This window comes from Cervus canadensis, chromosome 8, assembly GCF_019320065.1.
Source record: "Cervus canadensis isolate Bull #8, Minnesota chromosome 8, ASM1932006v1, whole genome shotgun sequence".
NCBI classification, from domain to species: Eukaryota; Metazoa; Chordata; class Mammalia; order Artiodactyla; family Cervidae; genus Cervus; species Cervus canadensis.
In genome coordinates, this window is record NC_057393.1 from 13,161,042 (window position 1) to 13,187,979 (window position 26,938).

Sequence of the window (26,938 nt, forward strand, 5' to 3'; positions counted from 1 at the left end):
GCCAGGCCTACCGGTCCATCACCAACTCCCAGAGTTTACTCAAACTCACGTCCATCGAGTCGGTGATGCCATCCAGCCATCTCATCCTCTGTCATCCCCTTCTTCTCCTGCCCCCAATCCCTCCCCACATCAGGGTCTTTTCCAATGAGTCAACTCTTCACATGAGGTGGCCAAAGTAATGATAGAAAGCAATTCAAAAACATTTCCAAGTTAAAACCTAGCAAGGGAAAATTGTATGAGACAGCTCACTCAGGATGGCCTCAATTTAGCAAATATATGGTTTCAAGTGTTTGTTTCCAAATAGTTACAAGAAATTCAGAAAAGCCATTTCACTAGAGACAGACAATATCCTAAACGCCAATTCAGTTCCCAGGTCATAGAAAATAATGCCACATGGCAATAAAAACCAAACAAAATAAATAATAACACTGAATAAGAAATGATTCTTGCTTACTTTGAAAGATGGAAACTTTGGAAAACTTTCTGAAAGGCTCTTTCCTTTCAGCCATTCAAGGTGAGATGCTAGTTCCATAATTAGTCACTTTAAACTTCCAGCTCCCTTTTTCCTCACCAGCACATCATCACTGTGTGCTTGGCAGTCAGGATGAGTGTGGTGGGTAGCGGTGTTTTATGTATCACAAAAAAAGATGATGGAGAATAAGACACCAATATTACTGGGTTAAAACTGGAAAAGAAGCTTCCAAATGGGTTATCCGTATCTACGAGGAAGAGATTTGCTGGAATTTCCATCTTGTGAACTGTAAAGATTGAAGGGGAGGCAGAGTATCTTTTTCCATTCTCTGCACCAGAGGAAATGTGTTGGTCAGCCTCCAAGCAGGCCACCTACATGACCACTGCTTATCTGGAACAGCTTTGCTGTTTTTTGGAATAATTTGAGGATGTGGTCCTGAAGGTGGAAGGGAGGTGAGAGGTGGCATACAACATGTTTGCTTGAGCAGGTTATTTGAAAGTCAGATTTGACTAAGGGAGTTTCTTAATGAAAAGGATGCTTGAAGATTGTGTTGAATCCATAAAACTGAATGCAATATAGGAATGGGTAGAAAGTAGGGAGCAATAAAAGAACAAAAGCATGAAAGTGAGAATGAAAGGGAATGAATGAATGAGGAAAACATTACCCTTGATGATCAGATTTCTTATCCTCATTACCATTACTTTTATCCAGATGCTTCTCATTTATCCCACGATGGTCTTCTAGCTAGGCATCTTTCATGTTGGCTCACCTACTTCCAAATCCATCTTTCTTATTCACAAGACTATAATATTAATCTTGTTGTGGAGGACCTGCTTCTTCTAATTATTCCCTTGATCAGAATCCATTAATTCCCTCCTCTGTATCAAGGTAGAAATTGTGTGTTTGCCTTAGGGAAGTCCCCTAGGACGCTGACCCAAGTTGGTTTCTTATGTCTGACCTAAACCATAGCATTCTTGCTATTCTACATTGGTTCCTAAACACCTTCCCTGTTTCTCTTCATCTCATGCCTTGACATCTCCACTTCCATCATCCATCTGTCTTCTCCACAAACACTTACTGGATATTTGTGCCAGGACAAGGACTTTGCCTTCAGAGGAGCTCACAGTCCAACAAGGTTAGACTCACCTATGACAACTGATTGCATTTCAGTGTGATGAAGCCCTAGCTGGGCTGTGCATCAGTTATTATGAAGGCACAGAGAAGAAAGCCATAACTGTGTGTCAGGATAGATTTTACTTAGAAGATAATATTTTAATCTAGGTTCTGAAGAATGAAAAGAAGCTCAACAGCTAAAATGAGAAAGGCATTCCAAGAAACAGAGATAGCACATGCCAAATTCCATTCTGGGGGGCTTCCCTGCAGTCCTATGGTTAATACTCTGTGCTTCCATTCCAGGGGTCCCGAGTTTAATCCCTGGTTGGGGAACTAAGATCCCACACATTGTACAGAGCACTCAAAAAAAGTCCTCTTTGGGACTTGTGTAATTTCTACTTATATCATGTACCTCATAATTTTAGTAATTATGGTACAAAATATGCCATTTAAAACTACATTACATTTCTTGCACTAAAGACTTCTTTTTTTTTTTCTTTTTTGTACATATGTGGTTTTATTTATTTATTTTTTTATAATTTATTTATTTTTTCAGTGGGTTTTGTCATACATTGACATGAATCAGCCATAGATTTACACGTATTCCCCATCCCGATCCCCCCTCCCACCTCCCTCTCCACCCAATTCCTCTGGGTCTTCCCAGTGCACTAAAGACTTCTTGACAGGACAGTTTACATACTTCATTTGTATTCTCTTCAAACCTTAGCAAAATGCTAAGCATTAGGTCCAAAGTAAGGACCACAAAGATGCTGACAGATTAATCTGGCAAATCTGTTAACATTTATATTCTTGGTTTTTTTGTGTATGTGTTACCATAGAACTTTATTTACGGACACTAACATTTGGATTTCATGTGGTTTTCACAAGTAATATTATTCTCTGATGATTTTTAAACAGTATTTTCAGAGCAGTTTTAAATTCATAGCAAAATTGAAGTAAGATACAGAGATTCTTCCATATATGAATCGCCCTCCCCCTACACCATGACAGATATTCTCTACCAGCATGTTACATTTGTTACCACTGATGAACCCACAGTGATACATCATAATCACCCTAAGTCCATAGTTTACATTACAGTTTGCTCTTGATGTGGTACACTCTACCAGTTTGGACAAATGTTTATGGTATCATTACAATATCATATAGAGTATTTTCTCTGCCCTAAAAATCCTCTGTGCTCTGCCTATTCACTTCCCCTCCCCTCAAACATGCACACACACACTCCTTAGTTTTTACAGGTAAAGGGAGAAAACTAGTGTTTATTGACTATTAACTACATTCCAAGATGAATGTTAAAAGCTTTACATGTGTTTCCTCATTTAGAGAGATTAAGCAGACAATGGGCTGTTTTGGAAGGTGAAGGTATTAGGAAAAGGGAGCGTAACATAGATTTCAATGCGGCAACCAATGAATTATCGAATAGGATGGGATTTGATAATAGGATGGGATTTGATCACTCACTACTACCAAGAAAGATGGAGAGAGAAGACACATTTTGCTCCTGAAGCCTCTCTTTCCATGAGTTCCCACCCAGTACACATCCCACTGGGTAGTGATGATGTCTACGCTTTATTGACTGCACTGTGTTAGGATTTCCCAGGAACTTCACTGTAAAAGGGACAGTGTGTGACAGTGGAAAGAGCAGGAGCACCAGAGTCCAGTGGAACTTTCCCATCTTAGTTTTGCATGTTATTATTGTGCCCCTTGAGAAAGCTGTATGCAGGTCAGGAAGCAACAGTTAGAACTGGACATGGAATGACAAACTGGTTCCAAATAGGAAAAGTAGTATGTTGAGGCTGTATACTGTCACCCTGCTTATTTAACTTATATGCAGAGTACATCATGAGAAAGGCTGGGCTGGATGAAGCACAAGCTGGAATCAAGATTGCTGGGAGAAATATCGATAACCTCAGATATGCAGATGACACCACCCTTATGGCAAAAGCAGAAAAGAACTAAAGAACCTCTTGATGAAAGTGAAAAAGGAGAGTGAAAAAGTTGGCTTAAAACTCAACATTCAGAAAACTAAGGTCATGGCATCTGGTCCCATCACTTCATGGGAAATAGATGGGGAAACAGTGGAAACAGTAGCTGACTTTATTTTTTGGGGCTCCTAAATCACTGCAGATGGTGATTGCAGCCATGAAATTGAAAGACACTTACTCCTTGGAAGGAAAGTTATGACAAAACCTAGACAGCATATTAAAAAGCAGAGACATTACTTTGTCAACAAAGGTCCATCTAGTCAAGGCTATGGTTTTTCCAGTAGTCATATATGGATGTGAGAGTTGGACTATAAAGAAAGCTGAGCGCCAAAGAATTGATGCTTTTGAACTGTGGTGTTGGAGAAGACTCTTGAGAGTCCCTTGGACTTCAAGGAGGTCCAACCAGTCCATCCTAAAGAAGATCAGTCCTGTGTGTTCATTGGAAGGACTGATGCCAAAGCTGAAAATTCCAATACTTTGGCCACCTCATGGGAAGAGCTGACTCATTTGAAAAGACCCTGATGCTGGGAAAGATTGAGGGCAGGAGGAGAAGGGGACGACAGAGGATGAGATGGTTGGATGGCATCACCGACTTGGACATGGGTTTGGGTAGACTCTGGCAGTTGGTGATGGACAGGGAGGCCTGGCGTGCTACGGTTCATGGGGTTGCAAAGAGTCGGACACGACTGAGCGACTGAACTGAACTGAACTGATTTGACCCTTGACTATATTTGTGACATTAGATCAGTTTCTTAAACTCTTGAAGCCTTAATTTCTTTTGTCTGTCAAATGGATACAATAATAACCACCTCTTGGGTTTACATGACATTAGTTACATGGGGTTGCTAAGAGTCGAAAACGACTGAGCAACTTCATTTTCACTTTTCACTTCCATGCATTGGAGAAGGAAATGGCAACCCACTCCAGTATTCTTGCCTGGAGAATCCCAGGGATGGCGGAGCCTGGTGGGCTGCCGTCTATGGGGTCACACAGAGTCGGACACGACTAAAGCCACTTAGCAGCAGCAGCAGCAGTTACATAATAGCAAGCACCCAGAAATGTTTCCCCTCCTATCTTCCTATGTACAACCAGCTGGACCAGAAGAATCTAAAAGTAAGGCACGATGAATAAAGAAACAGTACTTTTCTTTGGCAACATCCCATATTACAGAAATTTCCTTTCCTCAAATGTCAACTGTTGCTAATGTCATAGTGTTACTTGTTCAACATATTTTTGGAAGATTAACATTACCTAGAGATGCTTCAATTTGCAAGTTTAAAAAATCCAGACAGAGAAATTGTCATATGTTATCTAAAGTTCAGAACTCCCTTGATTCTATTCTTTTGCATAAGTCATTAGCCTAATTTTTCTTCAATGCAGAAAGAAGGGCACTTTATACAGATGCAAAGAACTGTTCTCTTTCTCAGTTTCAGCTAGAAGTACATTTATCATATGTTCAACAAAGTAGCATTCACTTTTTCCAACTGAGACGTATTTAAGGGACTTCAATATATTTGGGAAAATTTTCATCAGAGATTTAGCAGCTACCAAAAAAAGACCTCCACAATTAATCTTTTATAACATGAGTGTGACTTGTAATCTCTATGCTTAGGATAAATATTACTAAATATAAGGAAAAACAATTCATAAACTATAATATTTCTTGGCAAAGAAAAACTGCTTTATGATTTTTAAGATGTTTGAAAATTTAAGTGAAACTTACATGTTTGAAATTAGTGCCAGATGCAACACAATTCAAGCACAATTCTCTAGCTGAATCACATTCACTATGATTTAGTAAAAGAAATTCAATAATTCTGTATTTCATAGAAATCTCACAAAAACAAGTATTTCATTCACAAAATGCATGGTTTGGCAGGTTTCCAAAGTAGGAATTTGCTGGAGGGAAGGTAAATTTATTGATTAAAATAAATCAAATGACTGACAGCTCCTTTAGAAAACTGGCAAAATAATAATATTCAGAGACTGAAGGTCTTACAACCGAGACCAGAAGAAATGTCTGAGCTATTTACATGTATTATAGGAATTCAATAATGTCACAAGAGTAAGTTAATCAGATATTTGAACATTCTCAGATTAACATTGAGAACATTTTAAACTATGTATTTTGGGAGTAGGATTTTCCAAAAATCTTTGATATGAAATCGGTAGTTGTAAGTCTTTGGAGTACTTATAATTATATTCCCCATTTATCCTTTGCAGATTTATATGCACTAAATAATGAGTATTCTGTGATAGAATTTATATAGAAACAATCCAGACAGTTCTTAAACAGGCCGACAATACTTCCTTCCGATCCTTTGTCTCAGTTCTTCTCTCTCAGCATTTGTTATGGACCGATTGTTCCGGTACTCCTAAAATTCAAACACTAAAATGCTAAACCCAGGGTGGCTGTATTTGGAGATGGGGTGGTTAAATAACTGATTAAGGTTAAATGAGGTCATAAGGGTAGGGCCCTGATCCAATAGGATTAGTGTCCTCTTAAGAAGAAACACCAGAGAGCTCTTTCTGTCCTTTTTCCTCTCCTTACACAGTGCACAGAGATTTTATGAGCACACAGCAAGATGACTGCTGCCTACAAGCCAAGAGAAGAGGTATCAGAATGAAATCTACTTTGCTAGCACCTTCATCTTAGATGGCCCAACCTCCAGAACTATGAGATATAAAGTTTTATTGTGTAAGCTATATAGGCTTCCCTGGTGGCTCAGTTGTAAAGAATCCACCTGCCAATGCAGGAGATGAGGGTTGCATCTCTGGGTCAGGAAGATCCCCTGGAGAAAGAAATGGCAATCCACTCCAGTATTCTTGCCTGGAACATCCCATGGACAGAGGAGTCTGGCAGGCTACAATCCACGGGGTCACAAAAGAGTCAGACAGGACTTAGTGACTAAATAACAACAACAAAGCTACTTAATTGTGATATTTTATTATGGCAACCCGGCAGACTAAGATAGCAATTAGGAGGCTTAATGTATGAGCCACAACAGAATTTTCCGACACACTCTCTCTTTAACTGCTAAACTTGTTTTCGTATCTGGTTACAGGGAAAACACTATTGAGAGTCTGGACACACTTGGCCTGGAGAGTTTCACACAGATCCTGGAATCATTCAGCCCTCTTCTATTCTAAAATAAGAGAATGTGAATGTAAGAAAGGGTCTTTGTAACCCAAGCTTGTCAATTCAGATTTTGCTATCATTCTGGGGTCATAGAAAACTACTCCATACACCTAGCACATCTCCTGGAAAACAATGGGGGTTAGGTTTAGCTCAGTTGCTCAGTCGTGTCCGCCTCTTTGCGACCGCATGAATCGCAGCAGGCCAGGCCTCCCTGTCCATCACAAACTCCCGGAGTTTACTCAAACTCATGCCCATTGAGTCGGTGATGCCATCCAGCCATCTCATCCTCTGTCATCCCCTTCTCCTCCTGCCCCCAATCCCTCCAAGCATCAGGGTCTTTTCCAATGAGGGGGTCAGGTAGTGGATAGTTAAGTATTAAACATCTGTTTATACTAAATCATGATATGTTATTTAGTGCCATACACAATTTTTACACAGTTTTGGAATACTTCAAAGGTATTATTGACAAGGTCAGTGACAATAACAACAAATAGCTGAAAGACTGGAAATGAATGGGGGCCAGGTAATGCCTGAAGGGGTTAATATGTATTTTGTTACATGATCGTTACAACACTAGAAAACAGAAATGTATTTTTATTATTACAGAACATTATTTCAGAGTATGAAAGCATTTCTAAAATAGTTCCACTCCCATCATGGTCATATGCTGTTTTATTTTCCTCATAGTTTTTTTTTTTTCTTTTTGGTTATTTCTTTTCCCCTTGCTTATTTTCCATGTTCCTCCCAACCCCCTTCTCAGAGCCTAAGTCAGTGGCTGCCAGGGAAAAGGAGCTCAATGAGTTTCTGGCCAAGGCCACACAGCGGGTCTGTAGCAGCTGCCACCATCACCAGATGCTAAGCGCCACGAGAGCAGGGCTAGAGACCATTTTGCTCTAAACAGAGGCTGGCACGGTGCCTGTTCAAAAAAATATGTATGGGGAGGGGGTGGGAAAGTAAGGAAGGGAGCGGGGGGATAGTTTGAATGAATGGAAACGTTCCCAGAAGGGTCTAGAGAGCTGCTGCAGCGAGTCTCGGTCTTTGCGGAATGAACTCAGTTTAAGGTCTCTGACAGCACTTTCCTCAGCACAGAGTACCAGAGTACAGCAGGGGATGGAAAAAGAACAAAGTCTTTAAGACGTCCAGAAGAAAGGAAAAAATGGCGAGAGAAAAGCAGAGGGGAAAAAAAGAAATAGAAAGAAATGATTTGCCCTTTTTCGTTTATTTAAAAGGCAAGGCAAGCGCGACCGGTTACCATGGCGACCCCAGGCCAGAACGGCCCCAGCCCATTGGCCGAGATGTCGGAGCCAATGAGAAGGCGCGATGTTGGCAGGTTTTAAGATGGCTGCCGGGCGGCACCGTCACGACCGGTGAGTACGGCTGATTGCGAGGCTGGCTCTTGTGCTCCAAGGTGACGGGTTCAGGGAAGACCGGGTGCCAGGAGCGAGGGAGCAAGTGTGGGTGGCCTCACAGCCTCTCGGCCGAGCTCGTAAAGCCTTTGGTCAGGCCCGCCAAGCCTTTGACCGGGCCCGTGGGAACGTCGGCCGAACCGGCCCCCGCTTTGCTCTGACGCGGCGTCGCGGCGGAGTCCCAATCCTGTTGGTGGGAGAGGGGTTCTCCGTCCCACCCCGGCCGGAGTGAGACGGGATGAGAAGGCTTTCGACCCGGGAAACGCCCTCTTGTTTACAGTTGCCGTACCCGGAAACGAGCTGCAGTTGATGGGAGAGTCAGCAAGGTAAACATCCTACGTCAGAATCTGTGGTGCTTAGTTCTGTGCCGGGAGGGGATTCTTCCCATTTGGGCCTCGGAGTGTGGCCCCGCCGCAGGGGAGCCTGCAGAGTTCCGGGTGGTTCAGCCGCGCAGCGAAAGGTGTGCGTTTCTAGAGCCACCCCTCTTGCAGTCTTCCACCCTGTAAGTATTCTCACGGAGACATCCAGTTTTAAAATGGGCCTCGAACTATTGGCTACCTGTAAATCTTTCTTGCAGGGTCTTGACTCTCGGGGAATGTTTTCTAGCCCTAGGCTGAACAAGACACTCGCTTTGACATATGCATACGTGCAAAATGCTGCTAAATAGTTTATCTAGGTAATCGGATTGGTAACTTAATTCCGAAGTCAGGCCTGAGATTCAGTTGTATTTTCTGTTCCTTTTTGAGAAAACGGAGGACATTTATTTCATAAACGTGAACAGGGCATTTGCATTAATGTTGATGATAACATGCTTAGAAGTATTTCAGTTAAGTAATTAATGCCCAGTCACAGAAACTGATTATTGTGTAAATTATTTAACAGGATCTTTATGCTGGTAGGTGGTGATTTACGATTTCTGTAAGATTTAAGTTCAGATCAGACAAGATTTTCCGTTTTCTGTGATTATTTCTAATTGAATACAAAATTTGGGAAATAAGGCAACTTCATTCAGTAAAAATGGAATTGAAAGTCTGGAATATGAGAGTCAGGGGACATTTACCCATAAACTGCTTAGTTGAGTTTTGATTATAAGCTGTTACCTGGACTTCAGAAAATGTGATATTATTACCCAGGCCTGTATTCAATTTGGTATAGCATTTTTGTATAGCTTTCTGCCCTTAAAAAGTGAGAAATAAATTTCTTCTTGATCAAATTTTAACAGAATTACAGGCTGGAGATATTCTTCAGACCCACTCTCAAATCTTTGTCACCAAGAATATAATACTACTTAAACTCTGCACTCTAAAGAGTTTTGAGTTACAGAGTTCTATTTTTCTAAGATTAGTGGATCACCAATCATTGGATGAGTCTGTTGCCGCATCTGTAAAAGGGGTTTAGATAATAATTCCTAGTGGAAGGGTCATTGTGAGGGTTAAGGGTAAAACAGTGCCTGTCACATTGTTTGCATGCCATTTATAGCAATGACCTGGTTTGTTTTTCCTTTTGGTTCTGTTTCTTCTGTCACAGGGGGGTTTCTTTCCCTTTCTCTGGAACACCTTTTAGGTGTTTTCTCTGAAGTGCAGGGTCTTACCGAAAACTTGCAAGCTTGGCTGTGGTGGCTGGGTTAGGAGAGAAACCTGATCTTCTTGGGTGTTGGGGTTTAATTAGTATTGTTCTGACTGAGAGAGAATGGAGTGTTACATTAAAGAATGAGGTGATTCTGGGCATTTGGGCACACATAATATTAAGATCCATAAAAAGGCATATTAGAGCCTCTAGACGTCTCAGAGATTTGATCAAACCCTTCATGTTTTAGGTTAAGGGTGAAGACCCAGAAGATGCAGTAGCTTTTCCACAGTTATGTTGTTCAGGACTAGAAACCCATCTTCTGACTTCTAAAACTGTTCTCTTTCCCTGCTCTACCGCTGGCTCCCAGTCCTTTCACAACCTAGAATCTCATTTATTGTAATTTGATATCTCCATGGATACTGTATTTTGAAATATTGCCTCTACTAAATTATACCCATTTAATTTGTGTTTTTTCCTTTTTAGTAAAACTCAGGCCTTTAGCTACCAATCAGATGAATGAAAATGTGGTGAACAATAATGTTTCATTGAATTTAAGTTTCCTAACCTAAAGGTGTTTCCTAACCTAAATATTGTTTGAGGGAAAATGAAATATGTTGGGCTTTTTGAGTATTGAAATTAGCTTAGAAATCTCCATTACTATCTTCATAAAACTTTGAAAAACACTTAGCTGAGGAACTGCTGAGCTGTGTCATATTCTTCTAGATACACTGTCATCTGCCCAGGTGTGCTAAGTAGTAGCTGTGCTTGATTTCCAAGGGCAAAAGAAAGCCCAGCCATTCAGACTAGGATGTGACATAAATGTTTTTGTTCATCATAAATCATGTCAACCCCGGACTGCATAGCATACACAGAATTTTTCTTTGTAGAATAACTGTGGATTGGGAAGAATCTTCACTCCAGCAGTACAGAGTATGTGAAATGGAGAAGCTGATATTCAAAATCGCAGAGAATAGGGGGATTCTGAATGATTCACATCTTCTTTGGGGCTGAATGATTAAAGTATTTGACTTACAGGCTAAAAACATGAAAGTCAATATATCAACACATGGACTGTTACATAGACTTGACTATAATCTACACTACAAAAACTTCTTTCTTGGTCTCTGGTATGTGATGTTTCTTGAGAATGGCTGAGTAATGCCCACATTTGAAGGGTTATCTGCTTTAAAATGAAAGAGTGCACTCTGAAAGGTATGAGATGAGAGATGCTTCAAAGAACTAGAGAATCAGAATCCAGAGCAACCCAAACAGAAGTAACAGGAGGCCTAATGGGACCAACTGGTACTGTAGTACAATTGGAAATGTATAAATAACATGCGTATGCTTTGACTAGAAAGACAGTGTTTTTGAATCTAAGCCCAAAACAAGTCACAAAGCAGCCACTCCATATTGGCTGATTTGCAGTCAGAGCTGCTGCTCAGATGGGCAGCCTCACTTTGCAGGCTGCTCAGTTAACTGTCCGTGTTTGTCAGTGGCCACCAAGTTATCCTGCTATTTGTGTGTGTGTGTATGTTATGGTCACAGGAGAATGGCACATCACTTTAAAGATATTTAGGGATTAAGTTCAGAAACATGTCTTATTTGATTTTTACCTTTTATGGATTTGGACGTAGAGTCCACTTTTTAAAAATTATTTTAATTTTTCCCCCACCATGGGCATACACAGGGAGTTATCATACTAGCCAATAGCCTGCTGAGGACAGTTCTTAGTGCCACATCAGCAAGAACTTATTAAACATATACGAAGTTGAAGAAGTCCAAAAGTGATCAGAAATGATTAAGGGCTGATGAAGAAAGGCGTGTCCTCTCCACGGCTACTAGCCCTGCTTCCCAAGGTGAAGCCCCTTGGGGTGCCCAGAGCATAGACTTACCCTGTGAAGATACTGCAGTGGCCCAGTGGAAGAACTGTGCCCATCTGAGCTGCCACAACTGAAGTCTGGGCTGAGTGATACTTGGCTGCTGATGAGCAGAAGCTTGCCATTTGTATAAGAATGTTGGTTCCATGAGGGTGGGCATTTTTGCCCATTCTGTATACTGCTGTTTCTATGTCTTGAAGAGTGCCCGGCACACAGTGGATATGCAGAAGATGCTGTGGACAGGGAGAAGAAACAGTGGCTCCAAACCATAGAACCCCCAATTAGTTCTAAGAAAGCTAACTCTGAAACTTGTTACCATCCGTAAGGCCTAAAATGGATAGTGAGTCTGAAGGTGTATTATATGCCAGTGGCAAAGTCATGGTACAGCAGATTATCACAGCCTTCCTCCTGCTTCGCAGAAGAGTAGAAATGTTTTTATTAATAGCTCCACACCTGTTTTTCTATATTGGCTTATTATACGTCATGTCTTTTGTGCTAACAGTATCTCAATACTACCTCCACTCCAACTTTTAAAATCCTCAGTCCAGATTTAGGGATGGATTCAGGTTTCCCCAGTGGCTCAGTGGTAAAGAATCTGCCTACAGTGAAGGAGAGGTGGGTTCGATCCCTCTGCCTGCAGTGAAGGAGAGGTGGGGAAGATCCCCCTGGAGGAGGAAATGGCAACCCACTCCAGAAAAGTCTGAACTTCAGGCAGTCCAACTGCCTGAAAAGTCCCATGGACAGAGGAGCCTGATAGGCTACAGTCCGTGGGGTTGCAGAGTTGGGCATGACTGAGCAACTAAGCACGCATACACATAGCAGGTTTTATAGGGCTTGGAATTTATGTAATTTGAGTCCTCTTTAAAAGAAGGAATACAGATTCAAAATACAAAATCAGGTATAGTGCTTTGGAAGAACTTACGCAAAAGACAAGCCTTGAAGCTTAGGTTCAGTCTTCCTGGTAATTTGCTTCTGATTTTATTGCTCCATTCAGAAAACCAGACATCAGTGTTTTTAATTGAAAGTTCATGTCAGACTGTGGAAATCAGGGAGTTAAATGACTTTTTATCAATTACTAAATGAATTCATCTCAAACATTAGAAATTTCAAAACTTCCTTATATAGATGCTGCCACCCATAATAGAAGTGATAAAAATGCAGTACATGGCCACAGAAATAAATGATAATGGCACAAAGAAGTGGTCATTGATCAAGTCCCCAGAACCTCCTGAACACTGTGTAGAGTGTTTAAGTAGCTTACCTCATTTCATTCTGAGAATAACCCTGTGTGCAGGGTAATTAGCCCCATATTACAGATGAAAACACAGGGTCAGAGGTGTTAAAAATGACTTCCTCAGAATTACAGTTAGAGTAGTTAGATGTTAGAAATCTTCCTCTGAAACAACCAAAACAGTGTTTTGGTGAAGATGCTTTACAGAGAGCCGGCAGCTGATGAGACTGGACCCAAACTGTGAAAAGTGAGAGCTGATTCTTTGGACTTGGGAGGAGGTCGTTAAAAGTGATCAGGAATCCATTGTTCAGAGTATGCAAAATGCCATGATACTTTGTCTCAGAGACAGTGCTGGTGGTTTTCTTATACTCCGTTAACACAATAGAGGGCAGAAAGATAGCGAAAAAGATTTCCACCCTTCCGTTTTATTCCTTCAGTTGATGGTAAATCATGAGCAGAACAACCAGCTTCTCTAGTCTAGGGATCTTTTAAATGAACTAGTTTTGGCTTATTGTGTATGCTAAACTAGACTGTGCCATGGAGATTAAGAGTGAAATGTACTCAATTACCATAATTTTAGAAAATGATTACAACTTCAGTTTTTAAAAATTATTTTTATTAGACTTAACAATAGTTAATGATTCTCTCTACCAAGGGGCTGTGTAACTAATGATAAAAGTCACCCCGAATTTGTTTTCCGAATACAGTCTTGTTACTTTAAAAAGCTATACGTTTTTGTTAATTTGTGAAGATTATACTCCATTTAGTATTATTTTAACAAGCAGTGTAAAATGTAAAACTGGGCCATCCTTTTTACCACCATACTTTTCTCAAACTGCTTGCACAGCTTAAACATTTTCCTTTGTGTAATTGTTTTCCTCCTCCATAAATAGTAAGTCCCCTGAAGTTTTATACGTTCAAATACAGGCGAGAAATCCAATTTTATTTTCTTCTCTAATTGTTACAGCTTGAAATATTAGTGTTATAATTCTTAAATTACCTCCAGTGTATATTGTTAGGCTTTTAACATTCTTGAACTATGAATGCTTTTACTGAATTTCCTGTCTTTTTTGGACAAAATTATTCATGTATTAGAGGATCAAGATTTTGTTGTCATTAAGTCATTCAGCTGTAGGTGTGTCTTGTAACAGACTTACTTAAACTACCTTACACTTCTAAAAAATTTATATAAGCAAAATATTTAAATTATTTTGATATGGAGGGTATATCCTGCTTTATACCAATTTTTAAAAAGTATAAATGGACTTTCTCCAAACCATTGGTATAATTATTAAATTCCTGGTATATCTTTTAATGGTTTTAAAATTCTTTCCATGTCTACTTTGTATATCTTAATTCATTTTTTTTCCCCCTCGAGCAGAAAAGATGTGGAGTGGGCTGCTACCTCCTGGCCTAAATGAAAGTGATGTTGAATTGAGTTCTGACGATGATACCACATTAGAGAGCTCTGAACTTAACTCACAAGAGGGCAAAGAAGATGGGACCTTTAAAAAGACAGAGGCCGTAGACATTCCTCCAGACGGACCAGACGCTGAAGCAGAGGCAAATATAAATGCGTATGCAGAGTGTCCGTCTGGGATTCCCTTAAATATGTGGAACGTAGGTTTTCTCTCACATGTTCTCACTGAAGTCTGTGCCTGTGTCTCTGCCAGGGTCAGAATGTGTGTGTTCTTGGTGGGTAACGGGTAGGAAAGATTGATTCTGAATGATTTTATTGCTCTCTGTGTCTGTGGCCAGCTCATTGGTCACTCGGCATTCATTTTTGTTTTCTTTTTCATAAAAAGAGGAAGGAAAAAAAACATTTAGTAGGATTAACTACTTTGCTTAACACAATACGTGAGAGTTTCAGTCTTAATCTGTTACAAAGTCTATGAGTCATTGACTTTTACCCCTAAATTACCGGATTGACTTGTTTGGAAATAAATGAGGATAATTCAGGTTGTAAAAGTCTCAGACAATAGAGCATCTTAAGAACTAAACTACTTTCATTATATTTGTATTTTTATAAAAGTTAAGAATATAGTTTTTATTGACATGTCATTTTTCAGATGTATACTTTGCTTCAAAACATATTTGCTCTTTTTTTTTTTTTTTTTTGCTTTTATGTAGAAATTTCAAGAATTGCATAAAAAGCATTCTGAGCAGAAAACCTCAGCTTCTAGATCCGAAAAGAAAAAAAGAAAACGCTCCAGAAAAGGTGTTTTAATTCAGGTTAATTGTCAATAGTGTTAAATTGTGACCAGTTGGACTTAACAATTTTTAATAACCATCATTTTGAAATAACCAAATGCTTAGGTATTGATACTTTGTGAATTCTTTTCAGGTAAATTGAAGAATGAAGAAGAATCTCATAGGTAGGTGGAATTTAAAATATCTGTCTGTCCTAGACAGTATTGTAGAACTTGTACAAATAGTTGAATTACCTCTGAAACCTAAGAAGTAGTTGATGTAATATAATTGTAGTAACAAATTAAAAACAGTAAATGTAAAAATGAGTACATTTTGTGTGAAAGCTAAGTTATTGTCTATCTTTTTACAGTGAACAGTCTTCAAGTGAAACCCAGTGGAAGGAGCTTACCCAGTATTTTGGAGTCAATGAGAGGTTTGACCCACCTGTTAAAAGGAAAAAAGTTGAAAAGGTAAGATCTTTTTTATTGCATTTTCTATTCGCCAGTGGGAACTGTTTGTAATTAGTCTTACCTAAGGTATTTCTCCTCATTGATTCATTCAGTGAAGAAGTTAATGTGTGCAGGATGCTAGGTAAACTAGCAAATACATAGTTACAAATCATTTTTTAAAACTGTTTAAAAAGAAACAGGGTATTGTGAAGAAATTAATATGGAGGCCCCACGTTAGCTGAGTGGTCTTTGAAGGCCTGTCTCACTAAGCCTGAAGGATGGCAGGGAGCCATCTGTGTAAGACCCACTAGTGTAGAGGTGATAACCTGGGTAAAGATCCTGCTGGGGAGGAAGGGCCGTCATGGGACATGGGAGTAGCAGTGAGGAGGTCATCCTGGCTGGGTGGCGTCAGCGAGGAGAACGTGAATGGCCAAAGATTAGACTGAAGAAGCAGGCAGGCAGGGAGCAAACTGTGCAGGACCTTAAAGGACGCAGTAAAGAACTGGGTTTTGGTCACGATGCAATTGAGAACCATTCAAGGGATTTATATGAACGGAGTGACGTGATTACAGTTATGTTTGAAAAGATTGCATCTTACATCGAAGATGGACCTTGGAGCAGCAAAAGCAGATGGGAACAGTTAAGAGACTCAGCTAGACATGAGATGATGGGAGCTTGAGTGAGAATGGTGCTGCTGAAGGTAGACGAGAGCATGGGTTTGAGGTACACTGTAGAAGTAGAATGGACAGTATTTGCCTCTGGATTGCTTATGAAGTGGTGGGGAGATTGGAATTAGGAGGATGGGAGAGAACCATTCAGGGTTTTACTTAAGCAGTGGTGTGAATAGCCACATTGATAACAACGATGAGAAAGCTTTGAAGGGGAGATTTAGAGTGAGGCCTATCCAAAGTTCATTTCGGGGCATGGGTGGTATCAGTAAGCAGAATAGAGTAGACCACTGGTAAGATGAAGCAGGAGCTTGGAGGAGAGTCTGAGTCTCGAGATGCATGCTTGGGCAGTTGCCGGTCTATAGATGGTGTTAATATTTGGTAGAGGCTAGAATGAATGAGTAACTTACACATTTATCTCAGGGAATGTTGACAGACTTCAGGAGCATGGAAATTGAGCTCTGGGCTGGAATGGAGGTACAGAGGCCTCTTGGTTAAAGCCCAAGGATATTGTGTCTTGCATATACGGACAGGATCATTGCTGTATACTACTGTATGTACATAGATATTGTTACTGTTTTCTGGTTCATCAGTATTTCTTGTGAAAAACTGCTTGATTTTTAAACCCATCATTGGGGTTTAAAATTGGGTGCCTCATTGAGGGCACATGCATTAAAGAACTGGCACAACAGAGTTTTTACAAGTGAACTGTTGATTCCAACTTTGCCAAGAATTCTTGCCACCTAGTCCATTGAACACTGGGGAATTGGTACCAGGATCACCTTGTACTGCAAATAGTTAGAGATGTTGAGCAATCTCCTTTTCCCAAATGTTCAAGCAGGTACAGAAATGCTAAATTTCTTACAGAAATCACTGGTTAGAGCTGAAGCTAAAACCCAGACTTTGTTCCACCATTCTCAGTTCTCCAGCTTCACCACCCAAAAGGCTGATGAGCGTTTTAACGTGATTGCTGTGCTCTGGACGACTGTGATTCTGCTCTGCCGGGCTGGGAGGAGGGATCTTGTGGGGAGGATGCTCTTGACTGTGACAGACCTGCTCCAAAGCTTGAGGGAGGAGGCTCATGCTGACAGCAGTGGTCCCCAGGCCGTCTCTGGCCCACCTGCTTTAAAGTCCTAACTGCTGACTAGATTGTTATTTTGAGGGAAAAATGTTAATTAAAAAAAATTATATTTTATTTTACTGCCATGATGCATGCATGTAGGCTCTTAGTTCCCTAACCAGGGATCAAACCTGGGACCCTGCAGTGAAAGCGCCAAGTCCGAACCTCTGGACCACCAGGGAATTCCCAGAAATGGTGAAATACTGGTTCTCATCAGAAATATTTTTTAAAAGTTGTGCTTGTGAATTAGGTGGTCTTTGATCTTCAGTTGTTTATAATATTTGTTATGTTTTCTCATAACTATATTGTAAGTCACTCAGTCATGTCTGACTCTTTGCAACTCCATGGACTGTAGCCTGCCAGGCTCCTCTGTCCATGGGATTTTCCAGGCAAGAAAGGGTTGCCATTCCCTTCTCCAAGGGGTCTTCCTGACCTCAGAATTGAACCTGGGTCTCCTGCACTGCAGGCAGATTCTTTATCGTCTGAGCCACCAGTGAATCCTGTATTTACTTTAGAATATCTAAATTGTTTCTTAGTGAAGTTAAAGCCATAAAATTCAGTATTTTAGCCTTTTCAAAAAATAGAAATTTTGAGAGTATTTTTTACAGTCTGTCTGTATTAGAATATTATTTCCCTACATGTATGACGTTGTACCTTCTTGATAATTGGCAAGATATGGCTAAGTTATTCTTTGTCTAAAGTTTGGAATTCGTGAAGAGTAACTTTAATAAAGGATACTAGGATTCCTTGTGCAAAGTCTTTTGTACAGCTCAATTTTAAGAGCTAGTGTTCTGTTTCACATTGTATATTAGATGTATTCTAGAAAACAGTGATAAGTCAAACTCCATTTTAAAAAGAAATTTCTGTTTAAGGGAATACTGCTGTAAATCCTTTTATAAATACTCACGGATCTGTTTTAAGTTTGGATTTTCTTAACAGCAGCGTTTCTCTGTATAAGTGATATCTGACTAAGAAAGTCGTGGCATCTCCTGAACAAGGAAACTGATGCTGGCCAGGCTAGTATTGCCCAGGATGTTGCCAGCACTTAACATTCTATTAGTAAGTGTAAGCATAAGAGTAAAGGAAGGATTCAGTGAAGCCAGATGATTTCATATTCTCTTGGTGAAAAATGAAAGTTAAGTCGCTCAGTCGTGTCCGACTCTTTGCGACCCCATGGACTGTAGCCAACCAGGCTCCTCTGTCCATGGGATATTCCAGGCAAGAATACTGGAGTGGATTGCCATTTCCTTCTCCAGGGGATCTTCCTGATCCAGGGATCGAACCCAGGTCTCCTGCATTGCAGGCAGATGCTTTAACCTCTGAGCCACCAGGGAAGCCCAATTTTCTTGGTAGTTCAGCTTAATTGCATGCCAGCAGGTTCACACTTATTCTTTGGTTTGGATCACTGTTTTCCATGCCCCCTTGGGCTATCATGCCAGTCTCTACCATGAGTCCAACAGAGTAAATAGACAGTAAAAGATGTCCACTTTGGAGACACCAAAATAAAAGCTAAGAATAAATGTCAGTCCACCAGATAATAGCTACTGGCTGAGAAATCTAGAGAGGATCATGAAAATCCCTGATGCAGTTTGGACAAAACCAGCATGGATTTCTGGTCCATTATTTTACTTCTCAGGAGCAAAGGTTGATCTGTTACCATATTAGCAACCCTTTTTAGTCCCCTTTTCACTCAGTCACTCAACTCTCAAGAATGGTAAAATGAAACGAACTTGTTAAGTCTGTTGTGTGATCCATCTTTGTTATTCTTTTCTCCCCCACCCCCCTTTACTGGAACACTGCCAGACTATTGAAACTGTTGCTCAACCAAGGGTGTGTGTTTACAACACTGCTGTCACCTGCTTCCCTGACAACGCACAGAGGCTTATATTTTAAAACACAATCTCCCTAATGTATAGAGCTGTTTTGAAAGTGTTCTTATATTAAATACAGCTATAATCGTGTTTCTGGCAGCAGTTCTGGGTCTTACAAAACTTCTGTAATCGTAACATAATTAATGTTGAATCTATGTGGGAATTTCTTTAGAATAAATTTTACTCATTAATTTCATTATAAATGCCTCAAGTATTCTTTAGTTGCATCAATTTGATTAGTCAGCAGTCATCTTTGGGAGTAGTTTTATGTCTACTTAATGGGTACTTTTTGGCAAGAAAAACCAAAGGTGCGTTTAATAATTTGTAGAGTGACTGCACGAGGTCTGGGATAACTTTTGTTTGTGAGAGGAAGCTGCTGGTGTACTGTGTGCCTATTTTCAAACTTGTTTTTTTAGAAGAATACTTTTTCTTACTAGGCTCTCACATGGAGATCCGGTACACAGATCATAGGCTGGCTGCCTGGAGTGGTAGGGAGTCGGGTGGCTGGTGGTGGGAATGTAGAGGTACCCGATGTTCCTCTGGTATCAGGTACAGAGTTTTCTCTCTTGATCTTTATGTGATCCCTGTTGGGTGGGTTAATACCTACCAGCTATTATTCTCATAATACAGATGAAGCAACTGAAGCCCAGCATGATTTGTCTAAGAAAACAGAGCAGGTTGAAAAGGAAAATGGTCCCAAATCTAGATTCTTTTGAAGTAATAGTATTTAGTTTTACTTTGTTTTTTATTTGCTGAGTGTGTCTTATCTTTTTTGTGACCCCATGGACTGTAACCTGGCAGGCTTCTCTGTCCATGGGATATTCCAGGCAAGAACACTGGAGTGGGTTGTCATTTTTTTCTCCAGGGGATCTTTTCTGACTTGATTCAAATAGTTCAAGTGTGTGTGATTTATATGTAAAAGTAACAACACTTAATTCTTTTTTTTCTTCCTCCTTTATGGAGAGAGTTACCTAATTTTTTCCCTAGATATTTAGATCTGATCATAGAGCAGCAAACTTGAGTGGACATTTCATTTGTATTAAGGTTTAAAAGTTGAATGTATTATCTGATTGAATATTCAGTAGCAAAATATCTGTAGAAATGCATTATGTTACAGTTTGACCTAAACAGTTTTAATCGGTATATTAAAAGAGATTTTACTACACACATAGGGACGGTTAATCCTTAATGTTAAGCCTAGTACCAGTAAATTTCTTAGATTCTTACAGTACTACTGCCTTGATATCTGTAATAAAACTGTTAGTTAGCGGTCACTTATTGCCTCATGGGAACCTGTCAGATACTGGCCTTAGAAGATTTTCCACCTGTGACCAATTTGCCATCCCTAAGTTTGTCTGTACTGAGATATATCTTAAGCTAAATTCTGGGTCCTGCCAGAGGCATCTTAGGAGCACACTGAGGCCTTAATCATCAATCCTGTCCCCATCAGTCCTGAATATTCATTGGAAGGACTGATGTTGAAGTTGAAATTCCAGTACTTTGGCCACCTAATGCAAAGAGCTGACTCATTTGAGAAGACTCTGATGCTGGGAAAGATTGAAGGCGGGAGGAGGAGGGGACGACAGAGGATGAGATGGTTGGATGGCATCACTGACTCAGTGGACATAAGTTTGAGTAAACTCCGGGAGTTGGTGATGGACAGGGAGGCCTGGCGTGCTGCAGTCCATGGGGTCGCAAAGAGTTGGACACGACTGAGCTGACTGACGGACGGACTGAGGCCCTGCTGAGGATCAGCAGTGCTTCTGTGCGTCCTGCTACTCCTGCGGTGTGAAAGAGGTTTCTGGTAAAGGTTACTCGGGGGTCCAGCTTATGACTTGGACAAAGCCTTACTACTCAAATCTTAGTTCATGAGATGACTGACTGACTCAAAGTTGAAATCTTGGGTCTTATACTTGTGTCTGAGCCCTTGACTAACTGTAATGAGGTCTGTAGTTATATAGAGGTGAACCTTCTCTTTAATGGTATCCTGATAGATATAATGTGAATACCTTATTTATTGAGTGACTACTGTTCTAAAAACTTTGCTAGGTATCCTATTTTTTGCCTGTACTGTAACTGCAAAGTATGTGGTGATATTCTCATTTTACAGGTGAGAGAACTGCAGCCTGTAGAGGTTTAGGAACAAAACTCAGGGTTTCTTGGCCAGTAGGTAGAGGAGCTGGGATTTGAATCCAGGTTTAACCTCCGCCACTATGTTCTTTGTAAACTGTTGTTAGCTTTTGGTCTTAAGGTGATAGAAATGTTTGACCTCAGGGTTTTTATTATTATTTAAGCATTTTGAAAATATTTGGAATGTTACTATCTTCTTATAGAAGCAAAGAGTCTGGGTGTGCATATGGAAGCAGAAAATTTTCAAAGCCAAAAGAAGCTGTTATATTTTACTTAAATAAATTGCTTAAAAAGAAAAGAAAAGAGAAAACGGGGAAGAAAAAAAGCAAAGTCATATCTAGTGAAACTTTATTGATATTAAAAAAAAAAAAACTCCTAAAAGAGCTAAAAACAAAGTTGAACATGTAAGGGGAATTCTGGAATTTTATTTCCAGGGGAGAATTTTGGTCGTCCGTGCTGCTTTTCTGATTTTCTCTAAGGAAACTGAAGCTTGTGAGTTAAGTACCTCCTTTGCCTAGTGCTGTCGTCGCCTTCTCTGACTTCCGGCCCAGTGCTCTTCTGCTATATCAGAGGCTGGTTGGAATGGCTCGGGGAATGGGAGTTCATTGATAGTAGAGAGATTTGTAATTTTAGCTCATTTATTTTTCAGTGAAAATTATACCAATCAGCTCAGCAGTTCATATAAGTTTCCAGAAAAAGGGAATGTTCTTGTTTTCCGTTTTGGGGACTTTCACTGTAATCTGTGTCTCCATGGTAACCAAAGGGAGTTAAGTTGATGGATTTCTAGGCCTCACCCCCAGAGTTTTCTGATTCAGATTTGCATTTTTAACAAGTTCTCAAGTAGTGCTGACGCTGCTGGTTCAGACTTGAACTTTGAGAACTTAAGGCTTAGAGTCTAGTTTGAAAAGGTTATTCATGAGTTGCAGGCCTGAAGGGAGGAGAGGAGACTCAGGATGGGGCTGAAGGACTGTGAGAATAAATATGATGGTGCTAGAGTATGGGGTCCAAATGAAGCGATAGGTTCACTTTCTCTGAGGACTCGAGGTAAGTGGAAGGACAGAATCTTGTGTTTGGAGAGAATTCTAGATTGTAAAGCTCTTATGTGACCTAGAGCAAGTGTATTCAAAGGTTCCAGGAGATAAAGTACTTGTGCCTGAGTGTAACCCAGTATACGCCTTCTTTCTTTGAAGAAGTCTGATTGTCCTCATCAAACCTTACCCATCCGCTTCTAATAAAAAATCAACTAGGCAAACCTATGCATAGTCATGTAGTTGATTTGCATTCTGGCACAAGCTCAGTTCACAGACTGTCATCATTTGCAGACTTGAACTGGAACATAGACCACACTTGTAGAGTCCCTGACTCGAGTGTAGGGTGGGGGTGGGGGGGGCTATTATTTAGTGGCCCCAGAAGATGAAGGATGTTGGAAGAGTGAGTCCAGGATGTTGTTTCAGTCATCAAGAGAAGAAATCTGCAGCAATACAAAAAAAGAAATTTCTGGAGACTGGTGGATGATCACAAGACCAGGATGGAAAAAGGACAGTAGAGCAGCATGGCCTGGGCTCAGAGACTCGGAGAGGCTCCTGAATGACACTCTGAAGCTCCAGTCCAGAGCGAGGGAAAAACTGCATCGTCCTCCAGGCCTGGGTGGGGTGAAGGATTGGTCAGAAGGGACAGTCTGGAATGTTAATATAGACACTTAATATAGGTGTCGTCAGCAGCCTCCTTGGTCTTTGCTTCCTAGTCTTTTTAGGCGTGGGCGTTTTTAGAGTCTTGTTTCAACAAAGGCTCCATGGGAGTGAAGTTTCTCTTATAATCAAGCAGTACTCTGATGGAAGAGACATTGCTTGGACTTCTTTTATTAGGTTAAGTAGGGAGAAGTCTACTAACCAAAAATGAGATAAGCCATTGGGATAAACTTTTCTTCTAAGAAACATATATTAGACTATCTCTTTAAAAAATTTGTATTTTCTTTGGTAACTATTTCTTTTTTTTTTGTTTGTTTTGTTTTTTTTTTTTTTTGGTAACTATTTCTACAAACCAAAACTCATTTATTTAAGTCTAACAAGTATCTTTTCATAGGGTATGGTACATCCTACCAAGTCTGTTTGGTAATCCCATGAAAATTTTAATTATGACTTCATGAAGTATCTTCAGCTAGTAAATAGCATTTCCATAGGAAAGTAAAATATAACTTTCCTCCTGTGTTTAATATCCAGCTTAATACCCGTAGTCAGAGACTAGGAGGGGCTGGTGAATGCAAGTATGGGCAGTAGAGAAAGAGGCAGAGGAAAAGGGTGGTTTAGAACATGGGCTCTGGGCAAATCTATTAATAGATTCATGTGATGGCTTAACACTTAACAGACTCTGTGACTTGGATAAATTGATGAGTCCAAACTTCTGTTTCCTTGTGTTCAAAACAGGATAACAGTTTTATTTCATCCAATTGTTATATGGATTAAATGAGCTTTCTTATAGTGAGAAAGGGTGTGCTATATAATAAGCATGCCATAATTTCAAGCTTATTATTATTAACATATTGTTATCAAGGGAAAGTTTAGTCCTTAGGATCACAGAAATGTGGATTTGCATTTCCTTCTTAATTCAATTAAGTCTGACCCTGGATAAGTCAGTTATTATTGCTGATTCACTTTCTCGTCAGTAAATGGGGGTAGCAACTACCATTGCGGTCATTGTAGGAATGAAGTAGTCTAAGTACATAATGTGTTTGGTGTGGTCCCGTGACATAGTCTTTACTAGCAAGGGTTTGCCTTTCTTTCCTGCCTCTAAGTTTGAGATTTCTTTTCTTTCTAGTCGGGACTTGAAAAGAGGATAGACCAAGCTGTGGAAGAGTGGAACGTTGAGAAGGCTGAGGAACTCAGCAACCAGCTAGCTACTCGAGAGGTGAGTCAGCCCCACCATGACGCTCTGCTGTGCTTTCAAATCTTCTGAAATGAGTGTATGTTCTTTGCATGATCACGAGTAAGTGCAGTGTTCAAATATTTGATCTAAGATTTTCCTTCCTGTCCATTTTCTTCCCTCTTAATCTCCCATTTATTTTGAGATACTGGGTTTTATTTTTGTCTTTAATGTTAATAAATTATTCTGATCTAAATCTTGATGCTGGAAATAATCCATGGTTGATCTTCAGCCTCTAGATTTCATCTAGTTCAGAGCTCTTTCTGCCATTTGTGCTGAAAAGGCTAGCTTTCTTTTTCCATTTTCATCTTTAGCTCAGTTTAACTCTCCCTGAGGGCAGCCGTGTGTTCTGGGGTCACATCTCTCAGCGTGTTCCTAACCCTTTCTCCCCAGAATGCTTTCTTACTGCATATTCTAAATAGTTCCCTCAGCCCTAAAGAACTCTCAGCCTTTTTTAACCTAAAAGTCTGTAGTATAAAGCTGATACGTATATTGAATATTCTTTTCCCAAGTACCAAGGCATCCAGAAGATTCTCACTTGCACCTTCTGGGAGAAAGTTGCAAAATTTGTAAAACAATTTCTGTTTGCCCTTCACTCAGATACCTGAAATGTTAACAGTTAACATTTGCTTGATCATTCTTCTCTGATTTATGTACCTTATTTAGATTTGCCAAATATGTCAGTGATTGCCTTTATAGCAAAAGAAAATTTTCTTTTTTCTGGTCTCGGATGCTGAGTTTTGTTGTTGTGTCTTTTTAGTCTTCTTCAGTCTGGAATGTTTCATCAGTCTCTCTGTGTTTCTCAGGACCTTAGTAATTTTGAAGAGTAGCTGATGATTTTGTAGGATGTCTGTCAAGTTTGCTTTGTCTGGTGCTTCCTCATGATTAGATTCATGTTATACATGTATTGGTGGGAAAATCACAGAAGTGTCCTCAGTGTAGGATATCAGAATGCATGTGGCATCTATTTGTCTATTTTATTGACGATGTTCCTTTGATTATTTGCTTAAGGTGGTGTCTCCAGGTTTATTCTAACATTATTCTTCCCTGTGTAAATTAATAAGTATCTCACAGAGAGGTGAGAGATGATTTGAGACTGTGGATATTCTTTTTCTCACTATTCTTTACCTACTAATTTTAGCTGTCATTGCTGATTGTTTTCCAGCTTGAGACAATTACTATTATAATTAAGATCTTGAAAATGTTATTTGAGTGTACTTTTCATCTTTACCTGGCAAATCAGATCTAAAATTTGCCTTCAGTGAGATACTGGATTCTAGAATCTCTTATGTATGTATGTTATATTTTCCCTAAGTGATGTGCTGGGAGGGTTGGGGTTGTGGGGCCTGGTGTCCACCAGGGTTGCATGTTCAGTCCCTGCTTGTCTGTCTCATCAGCGGTCACCTGTGAGCGGGAGGCAGTGTGTCAGAGCGAGCAGGAGGAGAGCCTCTGAGGCCTCAGACCTGGGTGTTTCATTTGAGGGTATTGAGTTTCTGTTTCTGTTTTGCTTTGTCATACTGCTATTTTTGAAATGGGAATTGCATACTACTGACTAGGTATTTTCCATTTTAATAATAATAATATAGTACATAATATAATAATAACAATAATATTTATATAAATAAATAATAACCATTTAGGTTATTATTTCCTGTCACGCTTTATGACAAATGAGATTGCTTTAGAAATATACACCATTTTCAGCACTTGTAAGGATAGTAAGCATTTTCTCAAGAGTTCTTTTTACTTTCATACCAGCATAACGTTTTATTCTAATGAAAGAAAATTTATCTAGCGTAGGGTTAAAGATTTCTGGTTAAAAGGAAAAAGAGTAATTTGTGCCCTCCTCTTTTCCTTGTATAAGTAGAAAGACATCTGGAAAGTGTTTACTGGCCAGACACAGACACTGGAGAGATACTGATGCCATGTTAATTAAACACCTGTGGAAGAATAACTAAAGTAATCAAGATGGAATTCTTGAATAAACAGTTTAGTTTGAGGTTTAAGTTTTTCGAATTTATCTCCTTGGTGCCAATCACTGGATATGAAAGATGAGATTTTGAGGAGTAAGTAATCGTGAGTTTGGGGCAGAAACCCTTTATGAATTAAAGGTATACATGCATGGTAGGTGTCCTTTTGGAAATCAGGTATACAGGTTTTTAATCAGCACTGTTTTCTTTTTTCAAGAAGCAGTGAGTGGGATGTGCGGATAAAGCCTTTGCTCAGAGGCACAGATCTCAGAGTTCTTAAAGCCTTTTCCAACTGTAATAAGTGAAACTAATTTTTGATGTTTAACATTTATAAGCCTGTGAAACCAATAGGGCAGTATCAGTATTGAGAAGAGTGAAGTCAAAAGTAGAACCCATGTCTGAGAATGAGCCTTGAAAACAGTTCTCAAAACAGAACAGAACAAAATAAAACAAACTGGTATGTCAGAATAAAGCTGTCAGTGCACTAGCATTATCACACAGCAAGCACGTATTTTTCCAGAATCACATACCCTTAAATTAATGATGACATTAAAGATGGGTGTAATCTGGTGTGGGGGATGGCTTAAGTTCACATGTTGGAAACCAGGATTGTGCTGTCATGTTTGACTTTGCCAGGTAGTAATGTGGTTGCTTTGGGAAAGTCCATCCTATCGATTAAATCCTTCTTTGTTGTTAACAATCTTGGAGGAGAGATAAAAGTGGAAAAATACATTTGGTTTGTGTCATACTGATGAAAATGTTCTAATTTGAAAAAAAAATAGCTCTTAAAAAATTACTATTTATG

At 39.8% G+C, this 26,938-nt stretch overlaps 1 protein-coding gene across 3 annotated transcripts in view; it reads left to right on the top strand.

The window, feature by feature from the left end:
• Window positions 1–8,038: 8,038 nt before the first annotated feature.
• The window catches only part of FAM204A (family with sequence similarity 204 member A), a 32,189-nt gene continuing 13,289 nt past the window's right edge, over window positions 8,039–26,938 (top strand). The window contains exons 1-7 of one of the 3 annotated variants that reach the window (XM_043475318.1): window positions 8,053–8,100; window positions 8,420–8,465; window positions 14,198–14,436; window positions 14,947–15,034; window positions 15,161–15,191; window positions 15,377–15,476; window positions 24,059–24,148. In XM_043475318.1, coding sequence (XP_043331253.1) covers window positions 14,203–14,436; window positions 14,947–15,034; window positions 15,161–15,191; window positions 15,377–15,476; window positions 24,059–24,148 — 543 coding nt within the window. In that variant the 5' untranslated portion in view covers window positions 8,053–8,100; window positions 8,420–8,465; window positions 14,198–14,202. Of the gene's footprint in view, window positions 8,101–8,419; window positions 8,466–8,503; window positions 8,642–14,197; window positions 14,437–14,946; window positions 15,035–15,160; window positions 15,192–15,376; window positions 15,477–24,058; window positions 24,149–26,938 lie in introns of those variants that run through there. The other 2 variants (XM_043475319.1, XM_043475317.1) reach the window with 2 other exon arrangements.